At 44.2% G+C, this 27,755-nt stretch overlaps 1 protein-coding gene across 2 annotated transcripts in view; it reads right to left on the reverse strand.

Annotated features, from left to right (window-relative positions):
• LOC126469953 (ribonucleoprotein PTB-binding 1-like) overlaps window positions 1-26,813 on the reverse strand; it is a 367,627-nt gene extending 340,814 nt beyond the window's left edge. For both annotated transcript variants that reach the window (XM_050097363.1, XM_050097362.1), the window contains exon 1: window positions 26,528-26,813. In XM_050097363.1, the coding sequence (XP_049953320.1) occupies window positions 26,528-26,776 (249 nt within the window). In that variant the 5' untranslated portion in view covers window positions 26,777-26,813. The remainder of the gene's footprint in view (window positions 1-26,527) is intronic.
• Between the last annotated feature and the right edge of the window lie 942 nt (window positions 26,814-27,755).

A 27,755-nucleotide genomic window follows, 5' to 3' on the forward strand; every position in this document is an offset into this window, starting at 1 on the left:
TCACGTAAACGCAGAAGGAATTTCCTTTACAATTGATAATCGTCTTAATACCATTTCAAATTTCTGTCCACATTATTTACTCTGTAGTCTTACTGTTATCAATTAATTACGCCACACAGAGAAACTATTTTCCAGAATACGCATAAGACGATGCAGGATTCTCGTATTTGATTTTGGATTTATACATGGGGCTATTAACCTTAACGGTTTCGTTCACATATTGAAAATCAGAAATCAGTGAAATGGTGGGTGCATTAGAAATGGTTTCATTTGTTATTAACACTTAGCAACCGCAAGGATATATGCCTCGTAGGTCAGTTGTCTAAGTGTAGAGAATAGAGAACAGCTTATAATTTTGCAAAGATGCTTTGTAGGACAAAGAAAACTTGAAGTCTTCAGTTGTAGTGGAACACCAAACATGATGTTCCTGTCTACCTCCGCACAGGCTTAAGATTAACGTTCACAAATACTCTCAGTACTTGTCAGCAACGATTTGGAAAATCCACGGAAATATAAACGAGAGCAGTTGTGCCTATTGGTACTCACTTATTCCTCAGAAGTGAAGTTCTCCACGCCTCCCAGCTTTCTTCCTTGGACTGTCCTTTCTACTGCCGTCGTCAGCAGAGAAGCGTTCAGTCAGATGCAAAACAGTCTCTTCGAATGTCGTTCAAAACGTTTGCGCCTTAGTGATCACAAGATGGGACTGACTGTCCAGTAGCTAACGGAGAATCGGCTTCCACGCTACCATGTGAAATATGGCAACGCCGCGGTCCCTATTGTCACGCGTCGAGGGTTGTGGAGGGAGTTGTGAGATGGATACCGCTGATAACGAGCAGCCAGTGCGGAGTGCGAATACTGACGCGTCGCATCCCGCAGCATGCCGTTCCTATTGCTTGTGTTGGCTTCCAACCCCCGCACCCAAAGCGGACAGCAGCGTCGCGTGCTGGTGCCCCGTTCCCCGGCTTGCAGCTTTTCGCAGAGAAATAGTTTCTGCGCCCAACTCGGAATACCGCATCGTCCCCACCCCTTCCCTTCTCTTGGCGGTAGCGGACTGAACGCTGTTGCCGAGCACGTGAAACCTGCGTCTCGTACACATCAACTCCTGCGTAATTTTTTTCACCTCCAGTATGTGTGAATTCCCTGTCGTGCTCCACCATCTAGAAAAAATAAGCTGCATTTTGACGTGGGGCGGGTAAAGAATCTGGACTGACCATTCTGAAAGGACCTGCACAGAATTCATATGAGATGGCTTCTTTCTGATGGTCAGATGCCAGTTTCGAGTCCAGTTTCTCAGTTTACTGGTCCTATAATTTCACCTCAGCGCCACCAAGCTCGGCTGCAAAGAATAATACTACCACAAATTATTCCACTCTGGGAACTTCTTGTTTTGGAATTCAAGCGATGTAAGCTCTGATACCACAGTTTTCTGCTGTTTGGCATGACCAAGTACAGCGTTTCGACGTGAAGATGTATAGGAATTATGCTGAAGCTATCTTGCGTCCTATTTTTAAAATGATTCAAACGGCTCTAAGCACTATGGGACTTAACATCTGAGGTCATGAGTCCCCTAGACTTAGAACTACTTAAACGTAACTAACCTAACGACATCACACACATCCATGCCCGAGGAAGGATTCGAACCCCTCTTATTGTTAATCTTCATTAGTCTTAAGAGGACCAAAGTATCCCAATAGTTACTGACATACAAATAACATAACACGTATTGTGAGAGTTCACGTCTGGTGGCTCGGTGTAGACCACGCAGGGTGACCCAGTAAAAAATAACGCATTATTAATAAGGCAACGATGAAATGAGCACGTAGCGACTATGGAGCCTGGGCTCTGTCCCAAATGGCAACCATGGTTCACCCAAGTCCTCGCGCCTTGGCACATGTTGCAATGTCGTGGAATGCCGCCACGGAATAGAGGTCCACTGTTCTGGTCGGCTCTCGCGCGGGGAGGTTTGTCCTTGACCAGGTGTGCAGCTGCCGGCAGTTAGCTGGGGATTCCACCCTCCCCCGAAGCCGCGTTGTTTTGCCAGCCAGGCAGCCCAAACTTTAGTTTGTGTCACGTTACATGGTCGCTAATGTCTTCTTCTGTTTGGAGACTGGAACGTGCGAAGCAAGGAGAACAATGCTTAAAGAAATAATGTATTATCGAACAATGGCACAACGATGTTCCTATGTTCTTGGGCCAACTCCTTGTAATGACGGAGGAAAAGATTTAGAAATCTGCACTTTCATTCTAGGATCCCGTGTCGCCAACTTTCAAGTATTAAGACCGAACTGAGTTGCATATCGATTCAGATACACTCAACAAGATTTGATTTAACCTAGAAGACTTGTGACGTATAACAGCAAAAACACTAGCACCCTTACCGAAATAGTCATTCCCATTAATCCTCTACTTTTCCGCCCTATCTTGACGCAAACTGTAGGCCGAAGTTCTTATTTTGCTTCAATACCGCTGTGACACTGTGTTGATAAAGATCGGACGATGACGCGTACAAAGGCGGTCATTGCTAATAGTTACTGAGGTTAAAAACTGTGCTTTTTATTTCTTCAGTTCGTTATATTAACACTGAAAAAGGAGTACATGTCCGAATATCTATCGTCCGTCTGCCATAAACTCCAATAGACCTTCTCAGACGGAAACTTCAACTCAACCAAATTTCCTAACGCGACTAATTAATTTAATACTGAACATCCTACATTAAACGATAATTAACGACCGAATAGTTCAAGTGACAAACATCAGTGAGTCCACCTATAACTTGTTACCGTCGACCTGCCATATACGGTCATCGAAAGTTCGCCCATATGAAGTAATGGATGTGTGGAAAGTGGCACCACCCTGCTGCAGCCTACTATAATTTTCATTTGCCTCAAGAAGCGAAATGAACTGTGTAAGGTATTTTCACGAACGACCTGTGGATTATCGGTTGACCAAATTCTTGTGATTTGACCATTCATGTAGCCACCGAGGTGAAAACGTCTCATCAATGAACAAAATGTAGTCAAGTTCTTGTTGGAGGTCAACACAGATGATCGAAAACATGTACTCGAGAGTACGCTGCACATTTCGACGCTGATGTGCACTAAATTTTAACTTCTGCGTAGTTTTCTGAGCACTACCACACGAAGTCTGAAACTGCTTTTCGAAGGCGAACGCAACATGAAATAGCTCGCTTTAGGGTCCATGAAAATGACGGGTCTACCGGTTCCCTACTTGTTTGTAACTGACCCGTTTTCCCGGGAACTTGCAACTGAATGTCGTTATTGTTGAATTTTTCACCACTGTGGCTTCTGGATGTTTTCCACGAAATGCGTCTACAACATATGCATACGAACGACTGTCGAAATACCGTTTAACAATGAAAACCCGTTGATCATTGTGAAAACGATGTGTTTACCAAGCAACAAACTGCGCAATACTACACATGTCATGTGACCTCTATCCGTTACGCTGGAGTCTTCGTTTGCTGTCGATAATAATAGGGGTGCTGTCTTACGGTGTCATATTGAACGAATGCAATGTAAGTTCAATTTCCAAACACGAGTTTTCATGTGTGAGACTTTTCGATCGTACTGTACTACTGACTCACTTGCACTGCGCGAACAACAACGATAAACTCCTAATATTGTCACAGGCTAAGATAACGTTTACTTCTGGGTACAGCTTAACCAGCTGCTACATCATTACTGATACACCACGATAACTGCAGCCAGAGGACAGAATTAACTCAGTAAAAAATGTCAAACGGTAATATGAGAACAGTTCCATTATCCTTTCCATTACTCGTGGTATGTCATTTGACTCGTCATTACTGTTGCAAGTATTTAATACTTTGATCTAACCGTAAGTGGCAGGAAGTCACTGGAAGTGTAACCCCTGTACAGTACAATCCATTTGCCCAAATGCTGTCATTACTTTGTTGTTATGGTTTTAGGGCGCAAATCTGCTACGGTCATTAGCGCCCGGTCTGTGACTTAGGAAAAGGTAAAAAAACCAAACTGGAAACCAGCAGCAATGGGAGCGAAACTCAAAAAAAGTGGGGAAACTAAAAACAGTCCCCAAAAAGAGCTTCAAATGACTGACACCGGCCAAAGCGGCTGAGCAGTTCTAGGAGCTACAGTCAGGAACCGCGCGACCGCCTGCGGTCGCAGGTTCGAATCCTGCCTCACGGATGTATGTGAAGTCCTTAGGTTAGTTAGGTTTAAGTAGTTCTAAGTTCTAGGGGACTGATGACCTCAGAAGTTAAGTCCCATAGTGCTCAGAGCCATTTGAACCATTTGAAATGACTGACGTCATCTCACCGACACTAATAAACTCGAGAACGCGATCGGCTGAGCGCGTGTCATCTGCTAAAAAGATATCTCAGGCGACAGCTGTAGACGGGCGCGTAACGGAGTAAAATAGGGGCACTCAAGTAAAAGGTGTCTCACCGTCCACAGTTGAGAGCAGTGGGGACAAAGCGGGGGAGGATCGCCACTGGAAAGATGTCGATGGCTAAAAAGACAGTGCCCTATCCGGAGTCTAGTTAAAATTGCCTCCTCCCGACGACGAGTTTCGGAGGAAGAGGTCCAAGCACAGGGAAGAGCTTTCACGTCCCGCAATTTATTATTAGGAAGTGTTGACCAATGTGCATGCCATAAAAGAGCAACACGACGACATAAAACACTCCGTAGATTGGCGAAGGGAACCATGCGAACAGCAGGCTGAAGAAGAGAGACTGCAGCCTTGGCCGCTATATGGCCGCCTCGTTTTCACAGACACCAACATGTCCTGGGATCCAGAGGAACGCCACAGAGACGACCCCCCCCCCCCCCCCTCCCCAATTGGAGGCAGTCCTGAATCCGGTCGACCAAAGGGGTGCTGTCATTACGTGTGCGGAGAACATAGGTTGTGATCGTTCATGACAGTGCTGGCCGACACGGTTTCTGTGGAAGAAGCGTGTAAACACAGCGGACATTCATAGGTGATTTGTGGCAGTGTGTGGAGGGACTGCACCGTCACGGAAAGTGCTGTAGCAACACGACAACGCTCGTTCCATACGAGCAAAAGAAACACGGCTGCCATCGCTGAAGGGGTTCCAGGTGCTGCCACACCCACAATATTCTCCAGATCTGTGCCCTTCTGATTACCTGCTATTCGGGAGGTACGAAGAACTGAAACGTCCCCTTGAAAAAATTAGTGAATTACTGTGCTGATAAACTCCTTACGTTATTTGATTTTCAAATAGCTGAGCAAAACTGAACGTGCACAGACATTTCTCTCTTTACTTATTCTGATCATCACTAAACTGACACACAATATTTTTAGCGCAACGTAATCGGACTTTTAATAATCCCTACAAGAGAATGGCCCTGACTAACAATAACTTATACCTGTCATGAATCACTTACCTCACAAAAATCTTCACTACTCGAACTACTGCAATACAGCGAGCGCCAATACTGCCAGCTAAACAAAAGATTCTAACTACTGAAGTAACTAACTACTGATAGGCATAGTTAGCAAATGAAAGATTTTGATAAAGAACAGACAATGTATTTACCATAATAGTGTTCAAAAATCATAATATATATATATCAGTTCATGACATCCAGTCCAGATCATCCGCTCTCAAAACTCCGCCATCTCTCTCCCCACATCCACCACTGCTGGCGGCTCACCCCCAACTGCGCAACGCTACGTGCTGTTAACAGCCAACTGCCCAACACTACAATAGCGACTATTTCAACAATGCCAACCAGCCACAGACTGCACACAGCACAGCCAGTGATTTTCATACAGAGCGCTAGGTGACGTTACCAACATAAAAACCTAAACAGCCTACATACAGAACCTCTGCGCGATCAGCATTTCACTGACTTCAATGACCTGCGAGCAGCTGTCCTGCGGTGGTTGAGACAGACTCCAATCCAGAAAAGTGGTTCGAGGAGGGCCAACAGAAGTTAAAAGCGTCAAGTCAGGAGAATACTGTGGTTGTGGCTATACCTGAAAACCTATTTCCGCTATGGTAGCCGTGGTTTTACGACTCCTCTGGGGACGATCGTTGTCGTTTGGCAAGAGCACCTTTCGTGACTGTGCACACTCTTCACACGCTGCCACAAATCGACTATGAATGTAAGCAGTGTTTAGAAACTTCCAGAGAAACCATGTCATCCAGCGCTGTCTTTGATTATCACAATCCATGTTGTCTGCTCACGTAATTACAGCAGCTGGAAAAATGGATAGTACTGTGCAGAAATTACACTTCTACTGACTGTCGTGCCACCTACTGTTAGACCGAAGTACTGAGTACTGCATCTGTAATAATGAGTCAAAAGACACACCGTGAATGTGGCAAAAAAATAAAGTGTAAACCAGTATGAAACGCTCTTCGTTTTCAAGACGTGTGAGGATTCAGAACCCCAGCTACACCTCTAGCCGGGACGATACTGTGGACATGCACAGCAAATAACTTAAAGCAGAAGAAAACTGCCTTAGTTTACAGAAAGATCTGGACTCTCCAGGGATGAAAACACGTTTTACACAGGGTGTGTAAGGATTTTAAAGCCTATGGTGGAGACATCAAGCACACAAATTAATTTAGGTAGATTTTGTACAGAAAATGGGATTGGCAAGGGCGAAAAATGTATCGGTCCTGGTCTCAGAAAAAAAAGAACATTTTTATTCTCAGAACAAAGCAATTTCTCAGAATGTGGAAGTGTATCATGTGGAAAGTGTCTATTCTAGCGTCAGAAACTATGGGGCAACTCAACTTAATACAGTATCAAGGAGTCTTGGGACAGTTTTGGGTTTCTCTGAGGACACTGGAATCGTCCGAAACTTGGAACTGCAAACAGCCAGTTTCTTGGACGAGTTATGAATTTTCTGGGCAGCTGCCACTGAACACGAACTGTCACTTACGGGCGCACCGTACTTCACGTGTACTTTTCGATATACGTGGCTTACAAACGTCATTTCAAGACCTTTAACGAATGCCAGTGGAGTGAATGTTTTAGCTTCAGTTATGCAATTAATGACCATAGAGTTTTCGGTATTTATGTGCACTGCATTTGTTTATGTTTGTCAGATGTTAGTCACTGCACAAAACATTGCACGTTCGGAATTTGATAAAAGTGCTTTCGGAGCTGCACACAGAATAAATAATGCTATCGTGTATCAAGTTTCGAATAACTACCGACATTTCATTTCATTTGTGTAATATGAACAGTAGCGCTTCCGTAAAACTTTTAGAAAAGATGACTGACTTTTATGAGATGTACCCCACTGAAACCATATCTCGGTTTCCACAGAGCAATAAATACTCTGTTAAATCGCTCACATGTCGGTCGTTCTTCGTTAAGGTTCATATTATAAAAATATGTATGACAAATCTTCTATAAAGTTACGAACTAGGACTAAGCCCCAAATTTTTAAAGATATGATCAAAGTTTACCAGTGCACCGTCAGAGATTTTATGAAACGCATTTTATAAAGCATCTGTCGAAGCTCTTTCATAGTGAAATAGAAGCCCAAGATATCTAAGTGTTTGACAGTGTGCAGCAGACACCCCTAACATTTCGATGGCTGCAAACATTTTAAATAACACAGCTTTAATAACTTTCCTCTTTCATTTTTATTCTTCTTTCCAACGAGCAATGGCTTAATTATCAGAGTCGCTACCAAACTCTGTGAAAACCTAATGAATTCTGAAATGCTGGTTCAAATGGCTCTGAGCACTATGGGACTTAACATCTATGGTCATCAGTCCCCTAGAACTTAGAACTACTTAAACCTAACTAACCTAAGGACATCACACAACACCCAGTCATCACGAGGCAGAGAAAATCCCTGACCCCGCCGGGAATCGAACCCGGGAACCCGGGCGTGGGAAGCGAGAACGCTACCGCACGACCACGAGCTGCGGACCTGAAATGCTGCTGTAGACATATTTTTCCAACTTACATATTCTGGTTTGTCGCTGGATTATGGGCATTATTCGTTGTACGAGGCGGTTGCAGCTTCACGAAGGGAAAGACACTTCGTTCGTATTTTTAAACAAACAGAGTGAAATGCTACAGTGGTTAAAACACTGAACACACTATCTTGTAGAAGCATGGCATTATGTTTTACGTTTTTTTGGTTCTCAAAGTAATGACAGGTGAATATAGCGGTTAGCAGGGGCGAGGGTGGAGTACGGGTGGGGGGGGGGGGGGCGCAGGTGGAGAGTTTGAAATTCTTCCATCAAGGACGAGAACTGCCCCTAAGTCATTCTCCAACACTTCAATAATCGGTTACACAAGGAAAGTGCGACAGTTAAAGCGAGCGGGAGCTTCGTGCGTCCCCCGATGACTTAATGCGGCTTTGTTTGTGTTTATATTGACAAAGCCTCAGTGTTGACGCAGTTCTAGGTGACTATGGTTTTTCTTTCAGAAATTGTTGCAGTCTTTTGCACTTGGCGGTTGAAAAATGTCAGCCGTCAGGTATCTTCTCTCGCCATATCGAGTATACGGCTCCGTATGTGCTGACTCTGATGACGAGGTGTTAAACATAGCTTACTCACAAAGTGTTAACGTTGTTGGAAACGGGAAGGCTGTAAAATGTAAGTACGAACTATTGTTCTTTGTGAGCATCATTTAATGATTCATTAACAGATAACGTAGGGAGACGAGTCCTGCAACAAACGAAATCTTCTGTACCAGCGACCTAACTATAAATCTCTCGTCACGCCGAGTCAGTCTTTGTGGACGCGCTATTTCTTCACGCGAGGGAAGCTGTGTCGTCTGTACCCATCTTGCGTATCTGCATCTAACGACTGCGAGCAAAAGCAATGAAAACTGTGCCAATTATGGTACGGCATCGGCAGTAGTGCGGAGGTCGCTTGGCTTTGATGGCGGAGTTTCAGAAAGGAGTTACCCGGGCCCTTTGCAATAAAAAAAAACTAAAAAACTAGCATTCATAACAGGTGTCTAGGGTTCCCTCAGTTGCATATCTGGAAGATACTGGCAGAGGCGGAAAGTGGACGTTGACGACTGCGAGAGGGCGTCACCAGTCCCACGCACGAAAACCCTCAGTGTCCGGAGGCCTTTGTGGTGTACAAATACGCAGTGACACACTCGCGCTGGGAGGTCTTTGTGAAGCGCTGCTTTGTCCGGCATACGGCACGCACAGAGAGCCCGGACGTCAGACGCTCCTCCTGCAGTCCAAAGAAGCTAGGCCATCGCGGCAGGACACCGCCACCAGCGACTCTCTCACGAATACGTGCTAGTAGCTATCACAGCTTTTCTCTCATTTGCGTCCCAATGTTTTTCACAAATATTGACGGAAATTCTAATCACTCACGAGATACTCCGTGGGGACACTGAAATACACTCGTAATCACTGAAATTTGGACTCATGTCCGTGTTCCAGCAGTCAAAGCAAAAGTGTTTGACTAGTTCACATTTCCAACATTTTCGAGATACGTATAAATTATCAGTGAAAACCATACTGCTGATGTGCGGTTATTACAGTGTGCATGTAGAATTTTAAGCTGTACAACTCACTGTATGAGAAATAGAAACCATTACTCCATACTTCGACAGAATTTGGAAATTGTTTTGGAGGGTATTTTTGCGACAGATTATTTGCAAGATTCTTCTAACAAATCGCTTACTCTGTCAGACTTGTTTGTCCTACCTGAAACAAAATGGCTCTGAGCACTATGGGACTTAACATCTGAGGTCATCAGTCCCCTAGATCTTAGAACTACTTAAACCTAACTAACCGAAGAGCATCACACACATCCATGCCCGAGGCAGGATTCGAACCTGCGACCGTAGCGGTCGCGCGGTTCCAGACTGAAGCGCCTAGAACCGCACGGCCACACCGGCCGGCCTGGTATTGGTCACCAGTACGTAAAGAACGACTCCAAAACTGTTCGCGTTCGTTCACGAGTAATCACAATTTTAAGCACATGGATAAACTCGTGTCAGTTACATTTGCCAACCAGATACTGGAATTTCAGAAAGAAACGACTTCGTCATACAGTGAACTATTGAAGAGTATTCTCCAGACTCAGATTGCCGTTTCCAGTTTATAATGCTTCAATAACTTCACATAACAAAGCATCACCAATCATACTGCGTATTTCTCGTAACAAAGCCACTAACAGAAGAACTGGGTTCGAACTGTACAAAGCGTCGGAATTGGTCTGTTTGAAGGAAGATCGTGGGCAACCGAAATCAATAGGGCAAATACATAATCTTTATTGCTCCTAGATTTAATTCTATTACGTCACTACTGACGCACAATAGTCAGCGGTGAAAGGGATCTGCGTTGTGATGCCTTAGAAACGTGAACCTGCCTAGAACAGGTTAGCGACCGCAGTTATGATGAAACCCTCCTACAAACCATCTATAGTTATTCTCTGCAAGCCAACTTACAGTGTGTGACGGAGTGTACTTTTCACGCCATTATTCCGCTCACGAGTGTCCCAGGGAAAAGTGACTTTAGGTAAAGCTCCATACGAGGTCAAGTTTCATTCATTTTTATGGTCATTTCGCGAGGCGTATGTGGGAGAAAGTAATATGTTGCACGTCTCTTTTTGTAACGTACGCTCTCGACATTTCAGCATTAAAACTCTCCGTGGTGCGGAACGGCTCTGTTGTTCCGCCTGCCACCGTAGTTTGTTGCACGTCTCCGTAACGCTCTCACGCCAACTAAATGACCCGTGATGAAACGCGTCGCACTTCTTCCTACCTGATAATGGTCCCACACTGATAAACAATACTCAAGAAACGGCCGACCGAGTGTTTTATAATCCACCATAAGTATAAAACCTTATGAAATCGCTATTCTTACTGAAACTTCCTGGCAGATCAAAACTGTGTGCCGGACCGAGACTCGAACTCGGGACCTTTGCCTTTCGCGGGCAAGTGCTCTACCAACTGAGCTACCCAAGCACGACTCACGCCCCGTCCTCACAGCTTCACTTCTGCCAGTACCTCGTCTCCTACCTTCCAAACTTTACACAAGCTCTCCCGCGAACCTTGCCATTCTTATTGACACTTCTCTACTGTCGGATTCACAATCAAGCACTGTACAATTACTGTAGAACGAAATTCGCGTCACAGAAGTACTAATCTGACCAAGAAGAGTTTTAACTTCGAACTAGGAACAAAGAATGTTGAAACATCGCTGTTTAAGAACCAGAAAACCGCTAGTGATAATGTTCACTTGAAACTTCCTTTAGTAGTACCATCTATAGGCGTCGAAGGAGGCCTTCTGGAGTTCCTCTTCCTGGGTGTGATGACGTACTGCCTACCACATAATGTAGTTCCCTACAGAAAATAGACGACAGCAGCTAAGCTCTTACGCTGCTGGTGTATTCGTCCGACACAGTATACCTGCACGCTATTTGAAAACACAACAAACTTTACGGTACGGTATTGCTACGTTCCTTGTGACATGCATGCATGCCCAAAGGAACAGGAACTGCGCAGATTTCAGTCGTTATGTACATTAAATGTATTCCCAGTTGCGAATATGGCCAGTCAGCTGTATAATGGAATGGCGACAAGAAAATTTGTGCCAGGCCGGGACTCGAATCCGTTTTTCCGCTAATCGCGAGTGGTCATCCTACCATCAGGCTACCCGAGCGCACACTGCGACCAGACCCATGCTAATATACGTCGTCACCCAAGTGTCTACAACCTGCAGTTGTACATTCATTACGAATATTCCCGTACAGGAGAGACATTTTATCGAAAGCAATATCGCGACTTGCGATTAAAATGTCTCCCCTGTACGGGATGTACAGTGGAGGTTGTAGACACATAGTTGGCGACATATCGAACAACAGAGAGAGAGAGAGAGAGAGAGAGAGAGAGAGAGAGAGAGAGAGAGAGGGAGGAGGGAGACTTCAGAGTCGAGTCGAACAGAAGTTTCTATTAGATGACCTGTAAATGTGTTTGTCTACCGGGCAACTACGACAAAGTAACCTCAGTCCCAACAGAGTTTGTAGGTACACCACAGTGAGCTATGGCCTGCACAAAGCAGTGAGTGCGGCCAAATAGCACTCCACGTACCATGCTGCGAGCTTCTAAACAGCTGTTTCACAGTGTACCTCGTGCACTGTCACACACAATCGGAACTACTAATTCATTATCACGAAAAATGGCACGTTCCTCTCCCTCTACCAGTATCCTTGCACCTCCGAAAAATTGGTTTACTGCTGTGTACCATTCAGTACACTATGAATTGGATACGATTTTGCACTTCATGCTCGTGAAAATTAACACCTAAATCACCCGATCAGGCTTAAACAGAAACCCACAGTGGCTGCTAATTATCAACTCTGAAGAGTTGCTATATTGACCAGTTACGTATTATGCCGGTAATTCCACGACGTTCGAAAGTATACAGTAACATGAACAATCTTAACATATCATAACGGTTCCAGCACGATACAGCGGATAACAGGATGCAGATTTGTATATACAGGGTGTTACAAAAAGGTACGGCCAAACTTTCAGGAAACATTCCTCACACACAAACAAATAAAAGATGTTATGTGGACATGTGTCCGGAAACGCTTAATTTCCAGATTAGAGCTCATTTTAGTTTCTTCCACCTACGCTCATTGGAGCACGTTATCATGATTTCATACGGGACCCTCTACCTGTGCTGCTAGAACATGTGCCTTTACAAGTACGACACAACATGTGGTTCATGCACGATGGAGCTCCTGCACATTTCAGTCTAAGTGTTCGTACGCTTCTCAATAACAGATTCGGTAACCGACGGATTGGTAGAGGCGGACCAATTCCATGGCCTCCACGCTCTCCTGACCCAACCCTCTTGACTTTCATTTATGGGGGCATTTGAAAGCTCTTGTCTACGCAACCCCGGTACCAAATGTAGAGACTCTTCGTGGTCGTATTGTGGACGGCTGTGATACAATACGCCATTCTCGAGGGCTGCATCAGCGCATCAGGGATTCCATGCGACGGAGGGTGGATGCATGTATCCTCGCTAACGGAGGACATTTTGAACATTTCCTGTAACAAAGTGTTTGAAGTCACGCTGGTACGTTCTGTTGCTGTGTGTTTCCATTCCATGATTAATGTGATTTGAAGAGAAGTAATAAAATGAGCTCTAACATGGAAAGTAAGCGTTTACGGACACGTGTCCCCATAACATATTTTCTTTCTATGTGTGTGAGGAAAGTTTCCTGAAAGTTTGGCCGTACCTTTTTGTAAGACCCTGTATAGCCTAAATTTGAAGTCACCAGTTCGAATTGCACAAGGGTGAAGTCAGCAATCAGCTGTGGTCTTTTCAAGGGAACCATCGCAGCATTCGCCTTCAGTGGGTTAAAGAAATGACAGGAAACTTCACATTGGACAGTCACACCGGGATTTGAAACGTGTACCACCCGATGAGTTCACTGTCGTAATCACAGTAACCTCGGCAGATGTCTGTTGCCACGACGCAGTTTTTGTTATTCCTCGTGTAAACACATCAGAATTTGCGTTCAACTACAGGATGCTAGCGGGCTTCATCCTATCACTTTGCAGCCTTCTATTACCGATAAAAAAATCGGTGCAATAAAATAAGAATCGTTACAATGCGGCCGTTGGTCTAGAGGTGTCGATAGCTGTTATAAAGGGAGTTCTTGATTTAACTGAAAAGAATAAAAATTCGCCGGAAAATAGAACGAAAATCAAAAAACGAAACTAGATACCTTGATGTAATAATATTTACAAATATTGTTGTCGCCTGCGTTACGTGAGACACCCATGTCTGTTATTAAAACGAGTATCGGTAGATGTTACTGACAAGGGAACCTCCCCATCGCACCCACCTCACATTTAGTTATAAGTTGGCACAGTGGATAGGCCTTGATAAACTGAACACAGATCAATTGAGAAAACAGGAAGAAGTTGTGTGGAACTGTGAAAAAATAAGCAAAATATACAAACTGAGTAGTCCATGAGCCACATAAGCAACATAATGGACAATGTGAGCTTAGCAGCGCCGTGGTCCCGTGGTAACGTGAGCAGCTGCAGAATCAGAGGTCCTTGGTTCAAATCTTCCCTCGACTGAAAACTTTACTTTCTTTATTTTTGCATAGTTATTATCTGTCCGTTCGTTCATTGACATCTCTGTTCACTGTAATAAGTTTAGTGTCTGTGTTTTGCGACCGCATCGCAAAACCGTGCGATTAGTAGACGAAAGGACGTGCCTCTCCAATGGGAACAGAAAACATTTGATCGCAAGGTCATAGGTCAACCGATTCCTCCACAGGAAAACACATCTGATATATTCTATACGACACTGGTGCCGACATGTGCGTCACATGACAGGAATATGTTGTCGACCCACCTAACTTGTACACTTGGCGAATGGGTAAAAAGATTCTTCTACCTTGCCCGATTTAGGTTTTCTTGTGGATGTGATAATCACTCCCAAAAAAGTGATGAAAACATAAGAGTTTGTCACATAAACTGAAAATAAAAAATTAAACTTATCACTCGATGGAAGATCTGAACCAAGGATCTTTCGTTCCGCAGCTGCTCACGTTACCACGAGACCACGGTGCTCCGGCGTTCCCATCGTCCTTAATGTTGTCTATCTTCCCTTGAACTACTCAGTTTGTATATTTCGCTTATTTTTTCACAGTTCCACACAACTTCTTCCTGTTTTCTCAATTGATCTGTGTTCAGTTTTTCAAGGCCTATCCACTGTGCCAACTTATAACTACATCTGAGGGGGGTGCGATGGGGAGGTTCCCTTGTGAGGTGCCCCTGAAAAGAAAAGCAAAACGTATTACGGGAAAAGAATCGCTATAACTGAGCACGTTTATTAGGGCGGCCCGCACGTGGTAGGAGCTTCACGTGGCTCGTGGCGTTCCGGCTTCCCTTTCTGGCTGTCCGCTGTTACTTTCAGCGAGGAACGTGAGCCGTTACGCCGGTCTCATTTTCTACAGAGGCCTCCGAACTGACCGTCGCGCGGACAGTGAAAACACGAGATTAACGACCACAAAAAGGCGGTGCCCCTGCTCCTCTGATGGAACACTCAGCTTCTGATGGCCTTCCTGAGATACAGAGTCCTGGAGAAGGTACAAAGACGTACTGCGAGCTCGAGTTGTGTAATCAGTATCGAAGTGTTATCTGTACCATGGAAATAGGCTATGACTAACAAATACTGCATATAAAGGTGGGACAAACACACTGCGAACGGATATCGACTTTATTCGTATTTCCGTCCATCCATAAGGGACGGATCTCTAGGTAACTCATGATTTCTGCACGCTGTCTGTAGATGTCAACTGCTGTGATATATTTTAACTACTTAGTATATTTAGGTGTTTACACCAGTAGTCAGTGTATCAAACTTGATTGCCTTCGGGTACTCTGTGCTCATTTAGCATCTTACTATTTTCGTCTTCACGTTTCTCCTGCTTTTAGAGATGACTCTATTCAGAAAACGGAAGGAAATGAGCGAATCTGAAATACTTTCGAAAGTTTTTGACCATGATTATTCAGATATTCCGAATGAGAATAAAAATCCATATTACTATGTGAATGAATGTTTTTATGGTTATGAGGACGATTCCGGTGACATTGACATCATTAGACCTGTGAAGAAGCGTAAGGGGACAGGTTTTTTTGCCCCCAAGTGATACCGGCATTACCGATGATCGTGATTCTGTTCTTGTGAGTGATTCGTTTTGTTGGTTGGGTTGTTTGGGGAAGGAGACCAGACAGCGAGGTCTTCGGTCTCATCGGATTAGGGAAGGATAGGGAAGGAAGTCGACCGTGTCCTTTCAAATGAACCATCCCGGCATTTGCCTGGAGCGATTTAGGGAAATCACGGAAAACCTAAATCAGGATGGCCGGACGCGGGATTGAAGCGTCGTCCTCCCGAATGCGAGTCCAGTGTCTAACCACTGCGCCACCTCGCTCGGTGATTCGTTTTCTCAGAATGTCCTTAACATCGGTTTGCAGGAGAATTCCGGAACGTATTCTGAGTTCGAATATCATACACTTCCTAGAGACCTGGAAGGTTATATCCACGAATCAGCACGGTTTTACAAAATATCGGCAGTGTGAAAATGAGCTTGCACTTTTTTCACGTGATATACTGCGAACTATGGGCGAAGGGCAGACAGACAGATTCCATATTTCTAGATTTCCGAAAAACGTTTGACACGGTACTTCACTGAAGCCGTAACGAATGTACGAGCACACGGAATATGTTCCCAGATATGTGTCTCGAAGACTTCGTAAGTTACAGAACATTTTGTAGCTGGTGTGATGAATGGCAGCTAGCTCTAAATGCTGACAAATGTAAGTTAATGCGGATGAGCAGGAAAAACAAACCCGTAATATTTGGATACAGTATTAGTAGTGTCATGCCTGACAGAATCACGTCGGTTAAATATCTGGGCGTGACGTTGCAAAGCGATATGAAATAGAACGAGCGTGTGAATGATTGTGATGATGTTGTTGTTGTTGTTGTTGTTTTCAGTCCCGAGACTTGTTTGATGCAACTCTCTATGCTACTTTATCCTGTGCAAGCTGCTTCATCTCCCAGTACTTATTGCAACCTACATCCTTCTAAATCTGCTTAGTGTATTCATCTCTTGGTCTCCCTCTACGATTTTTACCCTCCACGCTGCCCTCCAATGCTAAATTTGTGATCCCCTGATGCATCAGAGTATGTCCTACCAAGCGATCCCTTCTTCTAGTCAAGGTGTGCCATAAATTTCTCGTCTCCCCAATTCTATTCAATACCTCCTCATTAGTTATGTGATCTACCCATCTAATCTTCAGCATTCTTCTGTAGCACCACATTTCGAAAGCTTCTATTCTCTTCTTATCTAAACTACTTATCGTCCATGTTTCACTTCCATACATGGCTACACTCCATACAAATACTTTCAGAAACGACTTCCTGACAAATCTATACTCGATGTTAACAAATTTCTCTTCTTCAGAAACGCTTTCCTTGCCATTGCCTGTCTACATTTTATATCCTCTCTACTTCGACCATCATGAGTTATATTGCTCCCCAAATAGCAAACTCATTTACTACTTTAAGTGTCTCATTTCCTAATCTAATTCCGTCAGCATCACCCGATCTAATTCGACTACATTCCATTATCCTCGTTTTGATTTTGTTGATGTTCATCTTATATCCTTTCAAGACATTGTCCATTCCGTTCAACTGCAGGGAAGGCGAATGGTCAACTTTAGTTTATCACGAGAATTTTTGGGAAATGTGCTTCATTTGTAAAGCAGACCGCATATAGAAGGCTTGTGCCACATATTCTTAAGTACTGCCCAAGTGTTTGAGTTCCGCAACAGGTCGTATTAAAGGATGACATCGAAACAAATCAGAAGCGGGCTGCTATATTTGTTACCGGTATGTTCGAATAACACGCAAATGTTGCGGAGATACGTCGGGAACTCAAAGCCGAATCATTGGAGGGGGAAGGTGACGTTCTTTTCGAGTTGCAGTACTGAGAAAATTTAGAGAACCGGCATTTGAGGCTGACTGCAGAACGATTCTACTGCCACCAACGTGCATGCCTGATGACCACTAACGTAAGAGAAATTATATCTCATATGGAGGCATATAGAGTGTCATTTTTCCATCACTCTACCTGCGAGTTAAACAGGAAAGGAAACGAAAAGTAGTGGTAATAGGGTACCCTCCGCCATACACCGCACGGTGGCTTTCGGAGCATAACGACAACGACACAACAAAGACTAGGCAGGTGTACTCCTGACAGAACAGGCGGCGAAAAATGGCAAACTTTCGTTTAACATCATAAGTGTCCGTTTCTAATAACACCAAGGGGCATGTAATCCACTAAACTTAATGCAGATTAAAGACGTCAAGAACTATTTGCATAGAATCGGTGGTCAGCATTACATTACCTTGGCAACACGACTAAAATGTATCGAATGAAGGTAGTAAAACACGGGTTCACGAGAATGTTTTACCTCTCTTCGTGGGTATGACCCCTGCATTGCGGATTATAGCGTGGAGTTGAGAACTTTAAGTAGGTCACGAAGTGATAATGTGGTCTTTAGTAGCGTCTTCGCCGTTACACAGGAACATGGAAACCAAGCGTGCAATCGGCGCACAGCGCTTGCGTGCCATCGACTTGTTACTTGAGTCAGCCTCGATGGGCGACGCCGCTTAACTGTGATAACACTCGACCAGAAGGTGGCTGCTTTGAATCCTGGTTGTGACTAATTTTCGTTCGCAAAATTTCGCCCTGAAGTAGAGGGGAGAAAGTGTTTTTTTTTTTTTTTGACCACACGAATGGGCGCCAAAGGCCTCGATCAAATTCCAAGCCCCTCTGTTGTGAAGGAGTTCATGGCAGCCTATCTACTGAGGACTTGCAGATCGGAGGCGCTTTCGATGTGACTTTACGTGGCGGAACCGGATTTGAGCCTCTACTGCTCTTTCTTTTATACTCATTCCCCATCATAGGGAGCTTTATACCACAGAGCACCTCTCAGTGTTACACAAAGCAGAACTGCACAATTATACAGGGTGATTCGAAAGTCAAGTCCATCAGGCCAAATAGTGTGAATCGGAACTCCAACGGCAATCTTTCAGAAGTGATAATACGGAAAAAACAAGAAAAAAGTCTAGTGAACACTGTCTCTAAAATTCGTTCCCTGAGAGCTATGACGACTTCATTTTCAGTGCTGTGAAACATCTCTTCTACTGCAAGCTCTTTGCTTTCCATGTTTTGAGAGGAGGTTGTATGGGTCAAAAAGAGAAAATGCCTAGTAAACAAGAGCTCTAAAGTGCATTCCTTGAGCTGTGAGCGATTGATCAGCAGATGAGATGTGTTTCACAGTAACGACGATGAAAAAGTGCTCATATAGGTAGCTTGTAAGGTATGGGTTCTAGAGCTCATGTTTACTGGACATTTTTCCTTGTTTCAGTCCATACTATCACCTCTGAAAGTTTGTGGTTAGAGTTCTGATTCACACTATATTTTGTCCTATGTGAGATGACTTATGAATCACCCTGTATAACGGAGATAGGTAACGGAAAACGGGTACATGTCCCAAAAGAGCTGTAATGATCATTTTACATGGCACCACAGGATGGTGAATCTGTGTCTATATTCCTGAAGCTTCTAGCAGGATGTCATTGTTATAAGCAGTACATACCCGATGGTAATTTACTTCCGAAGGGATGTGAAATGAGTGAGAGTGAGTGAGTGAGTGTGAGAGAGAGAGAGAGAGAGAGAGAGAGAGAGAGAGAGAGAGAGAGAGAGAGAGAATTATTTCGGGTGTGAACATAATAAATCTATGGTTTGAGCTCGTTACAGGTAATTTAAAAACTGGGGTAAAATATAAAACTCAATGAAACGTCCAATAGTCTGCTGTAACTGTATTGCATTCTCAGCTGCGCCATCCAGAATAGCATTGGACTACGTACGCTATTTATTGTGCGCACGGGATGCCCGTGATATTTTGCAACGCTTGAGAAATCTCATTTCTTAATTACGCACTTGCATGAATTCCCCAGTATATGAGTCACTGACAAGCGGCATATTCCCTGTCCACTTCTACGACTCTAGTCGCATTACGAGTGTGCCGAACAAACATCTTTGTGACTCAAACTTTGGTCGCCTGCTTGCCGGGGCGAGCGTACACAGCAACCACGCAGGCCAGTCACCTCCGTCGAAGAACCGCAAGGGCCGGGAATGAAATGACTCATTCGTCGGGAAACGCGCGACGGACGTTCAACAAGTCTACGATTCACGGCTTTAGAATTGCCGCGCTGGCGGCCGTAATGCTGTCGTACAGTGAATTCCCACGTGATGTTACAACAAAAAATGAAGAACGTGAATAGAAATTCACGCCCTCCCTCCTTGTTGCAGTTTTATACACAGTTTGTGGAAGAGAAAGCTCTCATTTCACACGCTGAGTTCCTCAAAGATATCACACGGCCGTGACAAAGTATCATAAAAAGATCGTAGACCATCTCCGAGGCATACTGGCCATACTCTAACATTTAGGGGGATCGTTTTAGTATCTTATTTCACCATTATGAAGCTTACTCGTAAACGATGTAATTTTTCCTGACCCACGAAACTATTGAAAAAGAGTTCACGAGTCAGTTCACTGTCATGGAAAATTTCTAACGTGTGAAATGTTTGTGTCACCTGATATATACCACCCCTATAAAAACACAGAAGGTAAGCCGAATCTAAACTGTAAGAATATGTTTATAGACTAGTGTCTTGGTGAGCCACTGCCACATCTACACTTACGATTATTATTTACGGCTTGCAGCAGGCACACGTGCGTACTGGTTCTGCCCATAAACTACAGCACAAATTATCAGTCAGCCCACACCCGGTAGCTTTGAAAATTTTGTTATCAGTATTGGCTTGAATTTATCAGAAGTTACGTGTCAGTGTTTCTAGATTTCATAATGTCTGCACAAAATATGTTTCCGAGGTAGGATTCTTCCTCTAATCTGTATTGAATCTTGTCAAACTTCGTGACTTAACACAATGAGACGGAAAGAGAATCCAAAAACCCTGCGAGGTAAAAATGGAAAAGCTGAACAAAGAATGAACTAGCAAAATACTTCGCCGCGAGCCTGTGTAAAACTCCCTGTTGTGTACAAGACTAGCAAAGAACAAACGTAAGTAGAAATACTCAGGGAAAACGAATTGTTTACAAACAAGGAACATTCAAGTTTGATATTACTATTCTGAGGGCAGGCGTGGTTGTATCCAGTGATGTCAACATCGTTATCGGAGACGGGAGGCTGACGAAAATAAAAAAGATACAGCCTAGCTGGAACGAGAGGATCCAAAGATGGCCGTTCTATGAAAAGACATCCGCTTTCGCCCCCGTCTTCCCTCGTAGAAGAGTTGAAATTCATCAGATTAGTGCTTTACTTTCAACGTCGAAGTAGAATTTCATGTTTACGTTTAAGACGGGCATTCGCTAAACAACTGTACGAGTAGGCTGGGCATCCTTCGGTACAAATACTCATACATCAACAGCCACACAATTACCACAGGTGGTATACTGTATGAGATGTTTCCATATTACATACCCTTTCTTTCAAGCAAACAGAACGCTCCAGGCATACTACAATTGATACAACCGCACTACGGTTGAAAGCTGCTGTTGATACTTTTTCCGTGTTTGCAAATCAACTTTGGAGCTTTTGAACCCCGTCTTCTGCAAAACACGACTTATTTCTTATTTTCTATCTACAAAAATGGGTTTCGACACCAATGTGAGCCTGATTTATTTCTGAAGTTGCGTTAATTGTGAAAGTGGATTCTTTTACAGGCCACATTGCATTTATGCATGGGTTTACAGCATGTCATATTATCCGTCTTGTGTATCATTGATGTGTTCTGTAGTTTTGACTAACTACATATACTTTTTTCACATCTCCCACACTTGCCCCTCAGCTGTTATCACACGTTTTCATACACACAGCGAGATTTGGGCGTAAAGTTGATGGTCCAGCAAGTGGCTCTTCAATTAGAAATAAACAAGAAACATAGACGGCGGAAGCAGCCCAATTATACGCTATAGCTTGATTGCATTCAAAACTACTTCGCAGCAATGTTTATAACACAGAAACGCGTTGAGAGTCAATGTTCTCTTAACGGTACTACCAAATGAGCGTCCTAGGAGGAATGGACAATATTCGGGGTTATGATTGGAACAATCATTCGAAGCAAAAACGTCTAGTAAATTTGGGCTCTAAACTACTTATCAGAGCTATAAGCATGTTGTTCAGTAGGAGAGATGTGTCTCTCAGTAGCGAAGACGAACAAGTGCTCATCGTTCTTAAGGTATGTTCACTGGATTTCTTGCTTCGAATGATCGTTCCTATCATATGCCTGAATATTGACCATTCTTCTTGGGACACCCTGTGTAAAATTATTACATGTTTAGATTACGTAGTTACATAGCCTCCCATTTCCAGCAATTTTAAAGCCTTAATTGTACGAAGATATCGTGAAACGTTTCAGCGCGCTTTATATTCTGGAACGCAGGGAGGGAAGACGTTCAGAACCTCGTTCGCTTTTGGTCTACTTGAATAGTAAGTGGAAATCATCATTTTAATAAATTTGCCTTCAAATAATTTCGCAGTTGGTTGTCTAACAGAAGCTGAATTCTTCCCTCGCCACCAACGTACAGCTCGCATACGAGAACAACGGTATTTCCCGAAGTCCCCGCGCCTCCATGGTCGTTAGCGCGTCTGCCGGCTGCAGCGAGCCAATTCCAAGTGAAAGTAGCGCACAGTGTCTAATTTTACGTCTGCATTCTTGCATGCAACAACCAATCGAACCAAAAAGCATAATAAATTTGTCTGTGTCTTTCATTTTCCATACAGTATTACGAAACAGCCGGAAATTTGCTAGTCATAATTCAGTATTGGGGCCGCTGGAATCGCTTTTGCCGGATACAGATTCACGTGTTGTTCCCCTGCCATTACAGGGGTAATCGCTGCACTGTACAGTCCGCTTCAGAAGTAAGCAATACGACAAAAAAATCTCGTGGTTTTCAGTTTACGACACTGTTTCCCGAAACATTTTAACATACCAGTTTGAACAATTATTTCGCAGATGTTACTTGATACATTACAAGAATTGCTAATGAGACTTTTTAGATGACTTAGCACGAATACTTCTCACGAAAATAACGTACGCATTATCGAACAAGTCTGCCACACGGACAGACGCATTTTCCGCTTCACTGTAGTAACGGTCACTGAATGACTTTGGTGTTGACTCTATACAACCTACAGAATCTAAACTCGAGCTGTATGGAAAATCAAAAAGAACTCTCGTTCTCTCTATCACTTGAGTTAGCTAACATACGAGTCCAAAGAGCTTCATGAAATATCACAGGGGCAGATCGAGAAAGTGACTGCTACATTCACAAAAGCTGCGCTTTTACTGAAAATGCGACTATTTCAGAGCTTGAAACATGTGTGTACTGGGGCGCGCGAAGAGTCCGACAGGCAGTTAAAAATAGTGCCCGATGTTCATGTCCCACAGCAGTCAGCCTCTCGTTTCGTAAAAACAAACTCCTTAAGTACTGAGTTTTACCGCATATAATTCATCTGTAACACACATAATTATGTGGAACAGACCATATAAAGGAAAGGAATATGTGAATCAACGTCGGCATCGATTTACTAACACGCCGCGAACACGATTGGGTATTCAGAATAATTTGTCAATACTACTGATTAGTGACGACTCTGTTGCAGAAAAAGATTGTAAAGAAACTAGTCATGGAATGCTAGTCGCGTAAGGTAGCCTGGGTTTCCAATGAGAGTACTGATAACCTGCAATTCGTTTCTCAACTACTGATTAACTCAATCGCCACTGAACATTTATTGCGTGGCGCATATAAAGGCCAACAGAATATGCAGTGTCGGGACACGCACTTTCCGAGACCGATGAAAAATACGATTCATATTTAACAAAGCGAGTTGCGATTTTCGACTATGTTTACATATTGTCACACCTCAGATTTATCGTGCTTAAACGCCATAAAATATGTGGTACGGAATTTTCTCCTTGACTGATTTCTATGTGCACAACACTGAACATCATAGGTTGATTTGGAGTTTTCATAGCTATTCGGGTAAAACAACAGATAGGCGTCCTTTCTCCACTAGCCAAAGATCTACATTATAACTGATGATACAGATGAGGAACGGCGAATGACATTACACCAGGTCTTCCACCGGCCACTAAGCTGACTGGGATTAAGTAAATATATTCATAATGTCTCTCACAAGGGCTATTTTCCATTTTTCGAAACAAACTGCACATCGGGCCTGTAACCATCAGCAGTGATTCGATATTCACTGCCGGTTCCTATAGTTGTGATCAAGCAAATGCGTCACACGAACACGCCGAACGGAACGACGGAGCGAGCGAACCGACACCACGTGCATTTAACGGCACTTAAGAAACCTCGTCCAAGATGGCTGTGCGCGTGGAGATTCGGCACGCGGCGGAGCAACAGTGTTTAAGCTTGAGCGCTCTCCAAGATACACAGGCCCCGATTCCGTACGGCGGCGTTGGTCGCAGCAAATCACATGGAAGCTGACCTTAGACGAACCAAATACACGAGGTGAGGTGGAGTCGGTTGCTACGTTGCCACATGAACAGCATTGAAATGCGAGCCCCGTACCCACGCTGGGGGCAACCTCTCCGCCAGGGACGCCGCCGCTGCCTGCGCCTTCCATGAGCTTCCCGCACGCCAGTCCTTTCATCACAACTATAACTGCACACCTCTAACTCCGATACACATGGTACTCCACATCTACAAAATGGTTGCTACTAATTATTCATACTAGAAGCTTTTAATATTTCTCCTTAAAACTAAGGAAACCTTACATCGATGCGAATCTGACCGCAGTTTTTACCGCTTCACCAAATTAACGTACTCGGAAAAATTGCTTCCCATATCATACGCCTCCTTACCCCAACAGACTTCGAAAATACAGATCCACTACAGTTGCGCAAAGAAAAGCATATATTCTACCTAATGTTTAACAGATATAACCTGATGATGTCGCTTCTAGCCTACAAAACTGGTTGTTAAATTATTTGAAAGAGCTGCAAGGCGGTTATTTTTTAGGGTACTATATCACGTTAAAATGTATGAAATAATTTTTCAGCAACGAATACTGGACATGCCACACGCGCAAACGCGAGTTAAAAAGGACTGAAGAAAAGTTGCACTAAGGTTGGACTACATCCGTTTGACAATGTTTGTCATCTTCCCTTGAAACATCAGGCCGCAACAAAGTAATTATGAAAACTCTGGGTGTCACAGTATTGCAGTTTTGTAAATAACGCGTATACTAGACTCTAAACCTTTATAATATTGGTTATTACACATTTACTATTCCTAGTGATTGTTGTGCAACATGCTGTTAGCTGTTGGAGCCACAACACACATATCTAGGAGTTTCAATTACATTTCTTTCTGTTCAGTTACAACAGGTATCTTACTCTGCGACAATGCCTGAAGATGATTAAATGTTAGGAAATACATCGCAAACTATGGAACCTAATGAACGTGTCAGTAGCTTAGTTAATGCAAAAAAAAAAAGAAAAAAAACTGACTTGTCAGGGCCCGCCCTAAGTAGACAAAATGATGTTTTCCGTTAACCCAAACCTTTTCTGTTACTGATCTTTATTTCCGCACAAGCAAACTTGGAAAAACAGAATTTCATACTGCCATTCCACAACGGATAATCGTATTGCACATTATCTGCTCTGGAACAGATCGTGTTTATTTTTAACAAAATAAAGTTTATTAGAAGCTCTGAGTAAACGTCTTCAAATGGATTAATAGTTACAGAAAATTATCATCCGAAACGCTGACAATATAAATCATAAGAGCGGCTTGTGGGTGTTGTATTGTTGCGCAATAGGAAAAGGTTTCTATCAATGGCAAAGTGGCTGGGAATAGAATCCAAACGACCGGCCGTGTGGGAGGGGGTGGGGGTGCAGCTTGGAACAGTGCTCCGCTTCCAGGCATCTCCCACGGGGGTCGGTCTAGGACCATGGCGGCCAAGGGCAACAGCATCTCTTTACCGGCTGCAGCTGACAGTGACCTACCGGCAAAAGCGCCCTTGACGCCACAGCTTTCGCGGCCGGCGAAACGAGTTACGACACGGCTTTACTCGTGTACGATATTCCACTCGGATTAACCAAATTCTTGCAATACCCTGTGTGGTGAGCTTACAGCAAACGCGGAGCAACTGCACCATCGTCACATGGCTCGGAAATTGAAGCACTACATTGTAAATTTAACTGCTAAGCACTACGTTATAAAGTTCTTACGCAGGCCTCGTATTTCAGTGACCGTATGCATTCTAGTCTACATGGAACTTATATCTAGAAACATCGGTCGTGTTTACTGAAACAAATCGAGGCCAATTTTGTATATAAAAACTAAACCCTCTTAATATACTAGAAACCGTTGGCGTTCGACGGCCGTTAAGCAGCACCTCGAAGTCACCGGCGGCAGTAAACAGATCGTGGTGCAACAAACACGATATTTGTCCTCCCGCAAATAAAGATTACACGAAAGCAAACGACAGAGCGATACTGGTTAGTTTGTGTGCAGAGACGCTGAGGACAAGCGCGTCTTTGGCGCAGGGACGCCACTTTCAGTGCCGGTACCAAGCAGGCAAAATTACATGCCAGTCCTACTACCATCTCTCAAGAATCGGTAAACTTATTAACGGAAATGCGAAGAAATAATATTATTTAAGTAAATCGGAACTAGAACTTAGATAAAAGACATACGGTTCTTTGACATGGCAAACTTCGTTACGAAGCTCCTATGATTTTGCGGGGGAAGAGGGGAGGGGGGAGTTGATCGACAGATAAACCGGCGTACCCTAAAACCGTTATCTCCAAAGTACTGCACGACGCCGCGCGTGCAAAAGTGTAATTTGGCGCAATGCTCGAGATGCAGCAAGAGTCATGGTAGCTTACCTCCTCGGTTACATCTCGCGGCAGATGTTTTATCAGCAGCTGCCTTCCGCTGTGGAACTTTCGCTTCAGTTCGTTGACTTTCTTTTTAACTTCCATCTCGGGGTCGTCCTCCCAGAAGCCGCAGGTGGAGGCGGCCGCCATGACCTCGGTGGTCCAAAATTTGTGCTGATCATCCTTAAGCAGTGCGCTGTTGAAGCATCCGATGCCCCCCTGCGAAGGGGAGAAGGCCTCGGCGGAGCTGGCAGTCATGTCTCACTCGCGCTGGGCTTGCGCTCTCGCCCGCTGCCGGCTGTCGACTGCCGCCCGAACGCCCCGCGAGGACGCGCGACGCCAGCGCCGGCGCGCGCTCCCATTGGTCGGCGGCCCGTTGCGTCAGCGCGGCGCCAACATCCGAACTCGTAAACTACCATCTCCCTCGGCTGGCTAGCTGGCGGCGGCGGGGTCACTCAGCCGCGATCGTTTGGCGGTGGACGTTACCCGTTTCAGACCACCTATCCGGCTCTGCAGCGCAATTTGTCGTGACACTCGACACTCCGCATGGGAGATGCTGAGAGCGGCGGAATAGGCAGAATCCCTTACGGTCGCTCCCAGCATCCCGTGCGCGGAGTGTCAACTTACATTCTGTGAATAGTACTCAGGAAACCATCTGTTCGCTGATGACCGCGCAGTTTAGCGCCCCACAAACCATCTGTCAAACTACGGTGCCATGCGGGATTTGCATGTCCACGTTGTTGATAAACAGTGCTGTTTGTTAATAACCTCAAGATGTTACGCAGTCTTCACGCGGATTTTACTCTGAAATTAGGAAAATGAAACTGTAGTATTGAATGTCAAAGTTCCTCTTACGCAAACGCTGGAGCGTTAAGGACGATGCTAGAATGCCGTGTTGTGAAGGAACTAGGATCAAGTTCCCTTGAGGTTTAGGAAGACATGACAGACACTACGTGTAAGGTGATGACGGCGAGGGAATCTGTTCGAAAAGTTCCCGAACTTTTGGACTGCATGGTCGTACATTGTCGTGAATTCGTGTCAGCTTTTCACATCGTCAGTTCTAAATGGCAAGTCTCAGTTTCGAAAGAACAGATATTTGTTACTAATGTTGCCTACCCCCGACATCTACCATGGAAAAAAAAGGTCTCGACACACAGTTGCCTCGATTTTCCGTGCAAAAGTGTGTTTGACTCCCATCGATCTTCTGTGAATTTGAATTGTGGCAGTGTGTGGATTG

This window comes from Schistocerca serialis, chromosome 3 (genome assembly GCF_023864345.2).
Source record: "Schistocerca serialis cubense isolate TAMUIC-IGC-003099 chromosome 3, iqSchSeri2.2, whole genome shotgun sequence".
Lineage (NCBI taxonomy): Eukaryota > Metazoa > Arthropoda > Insecta > Orthoptera > Acrididae > Schistocerca > Schistocerca serialis.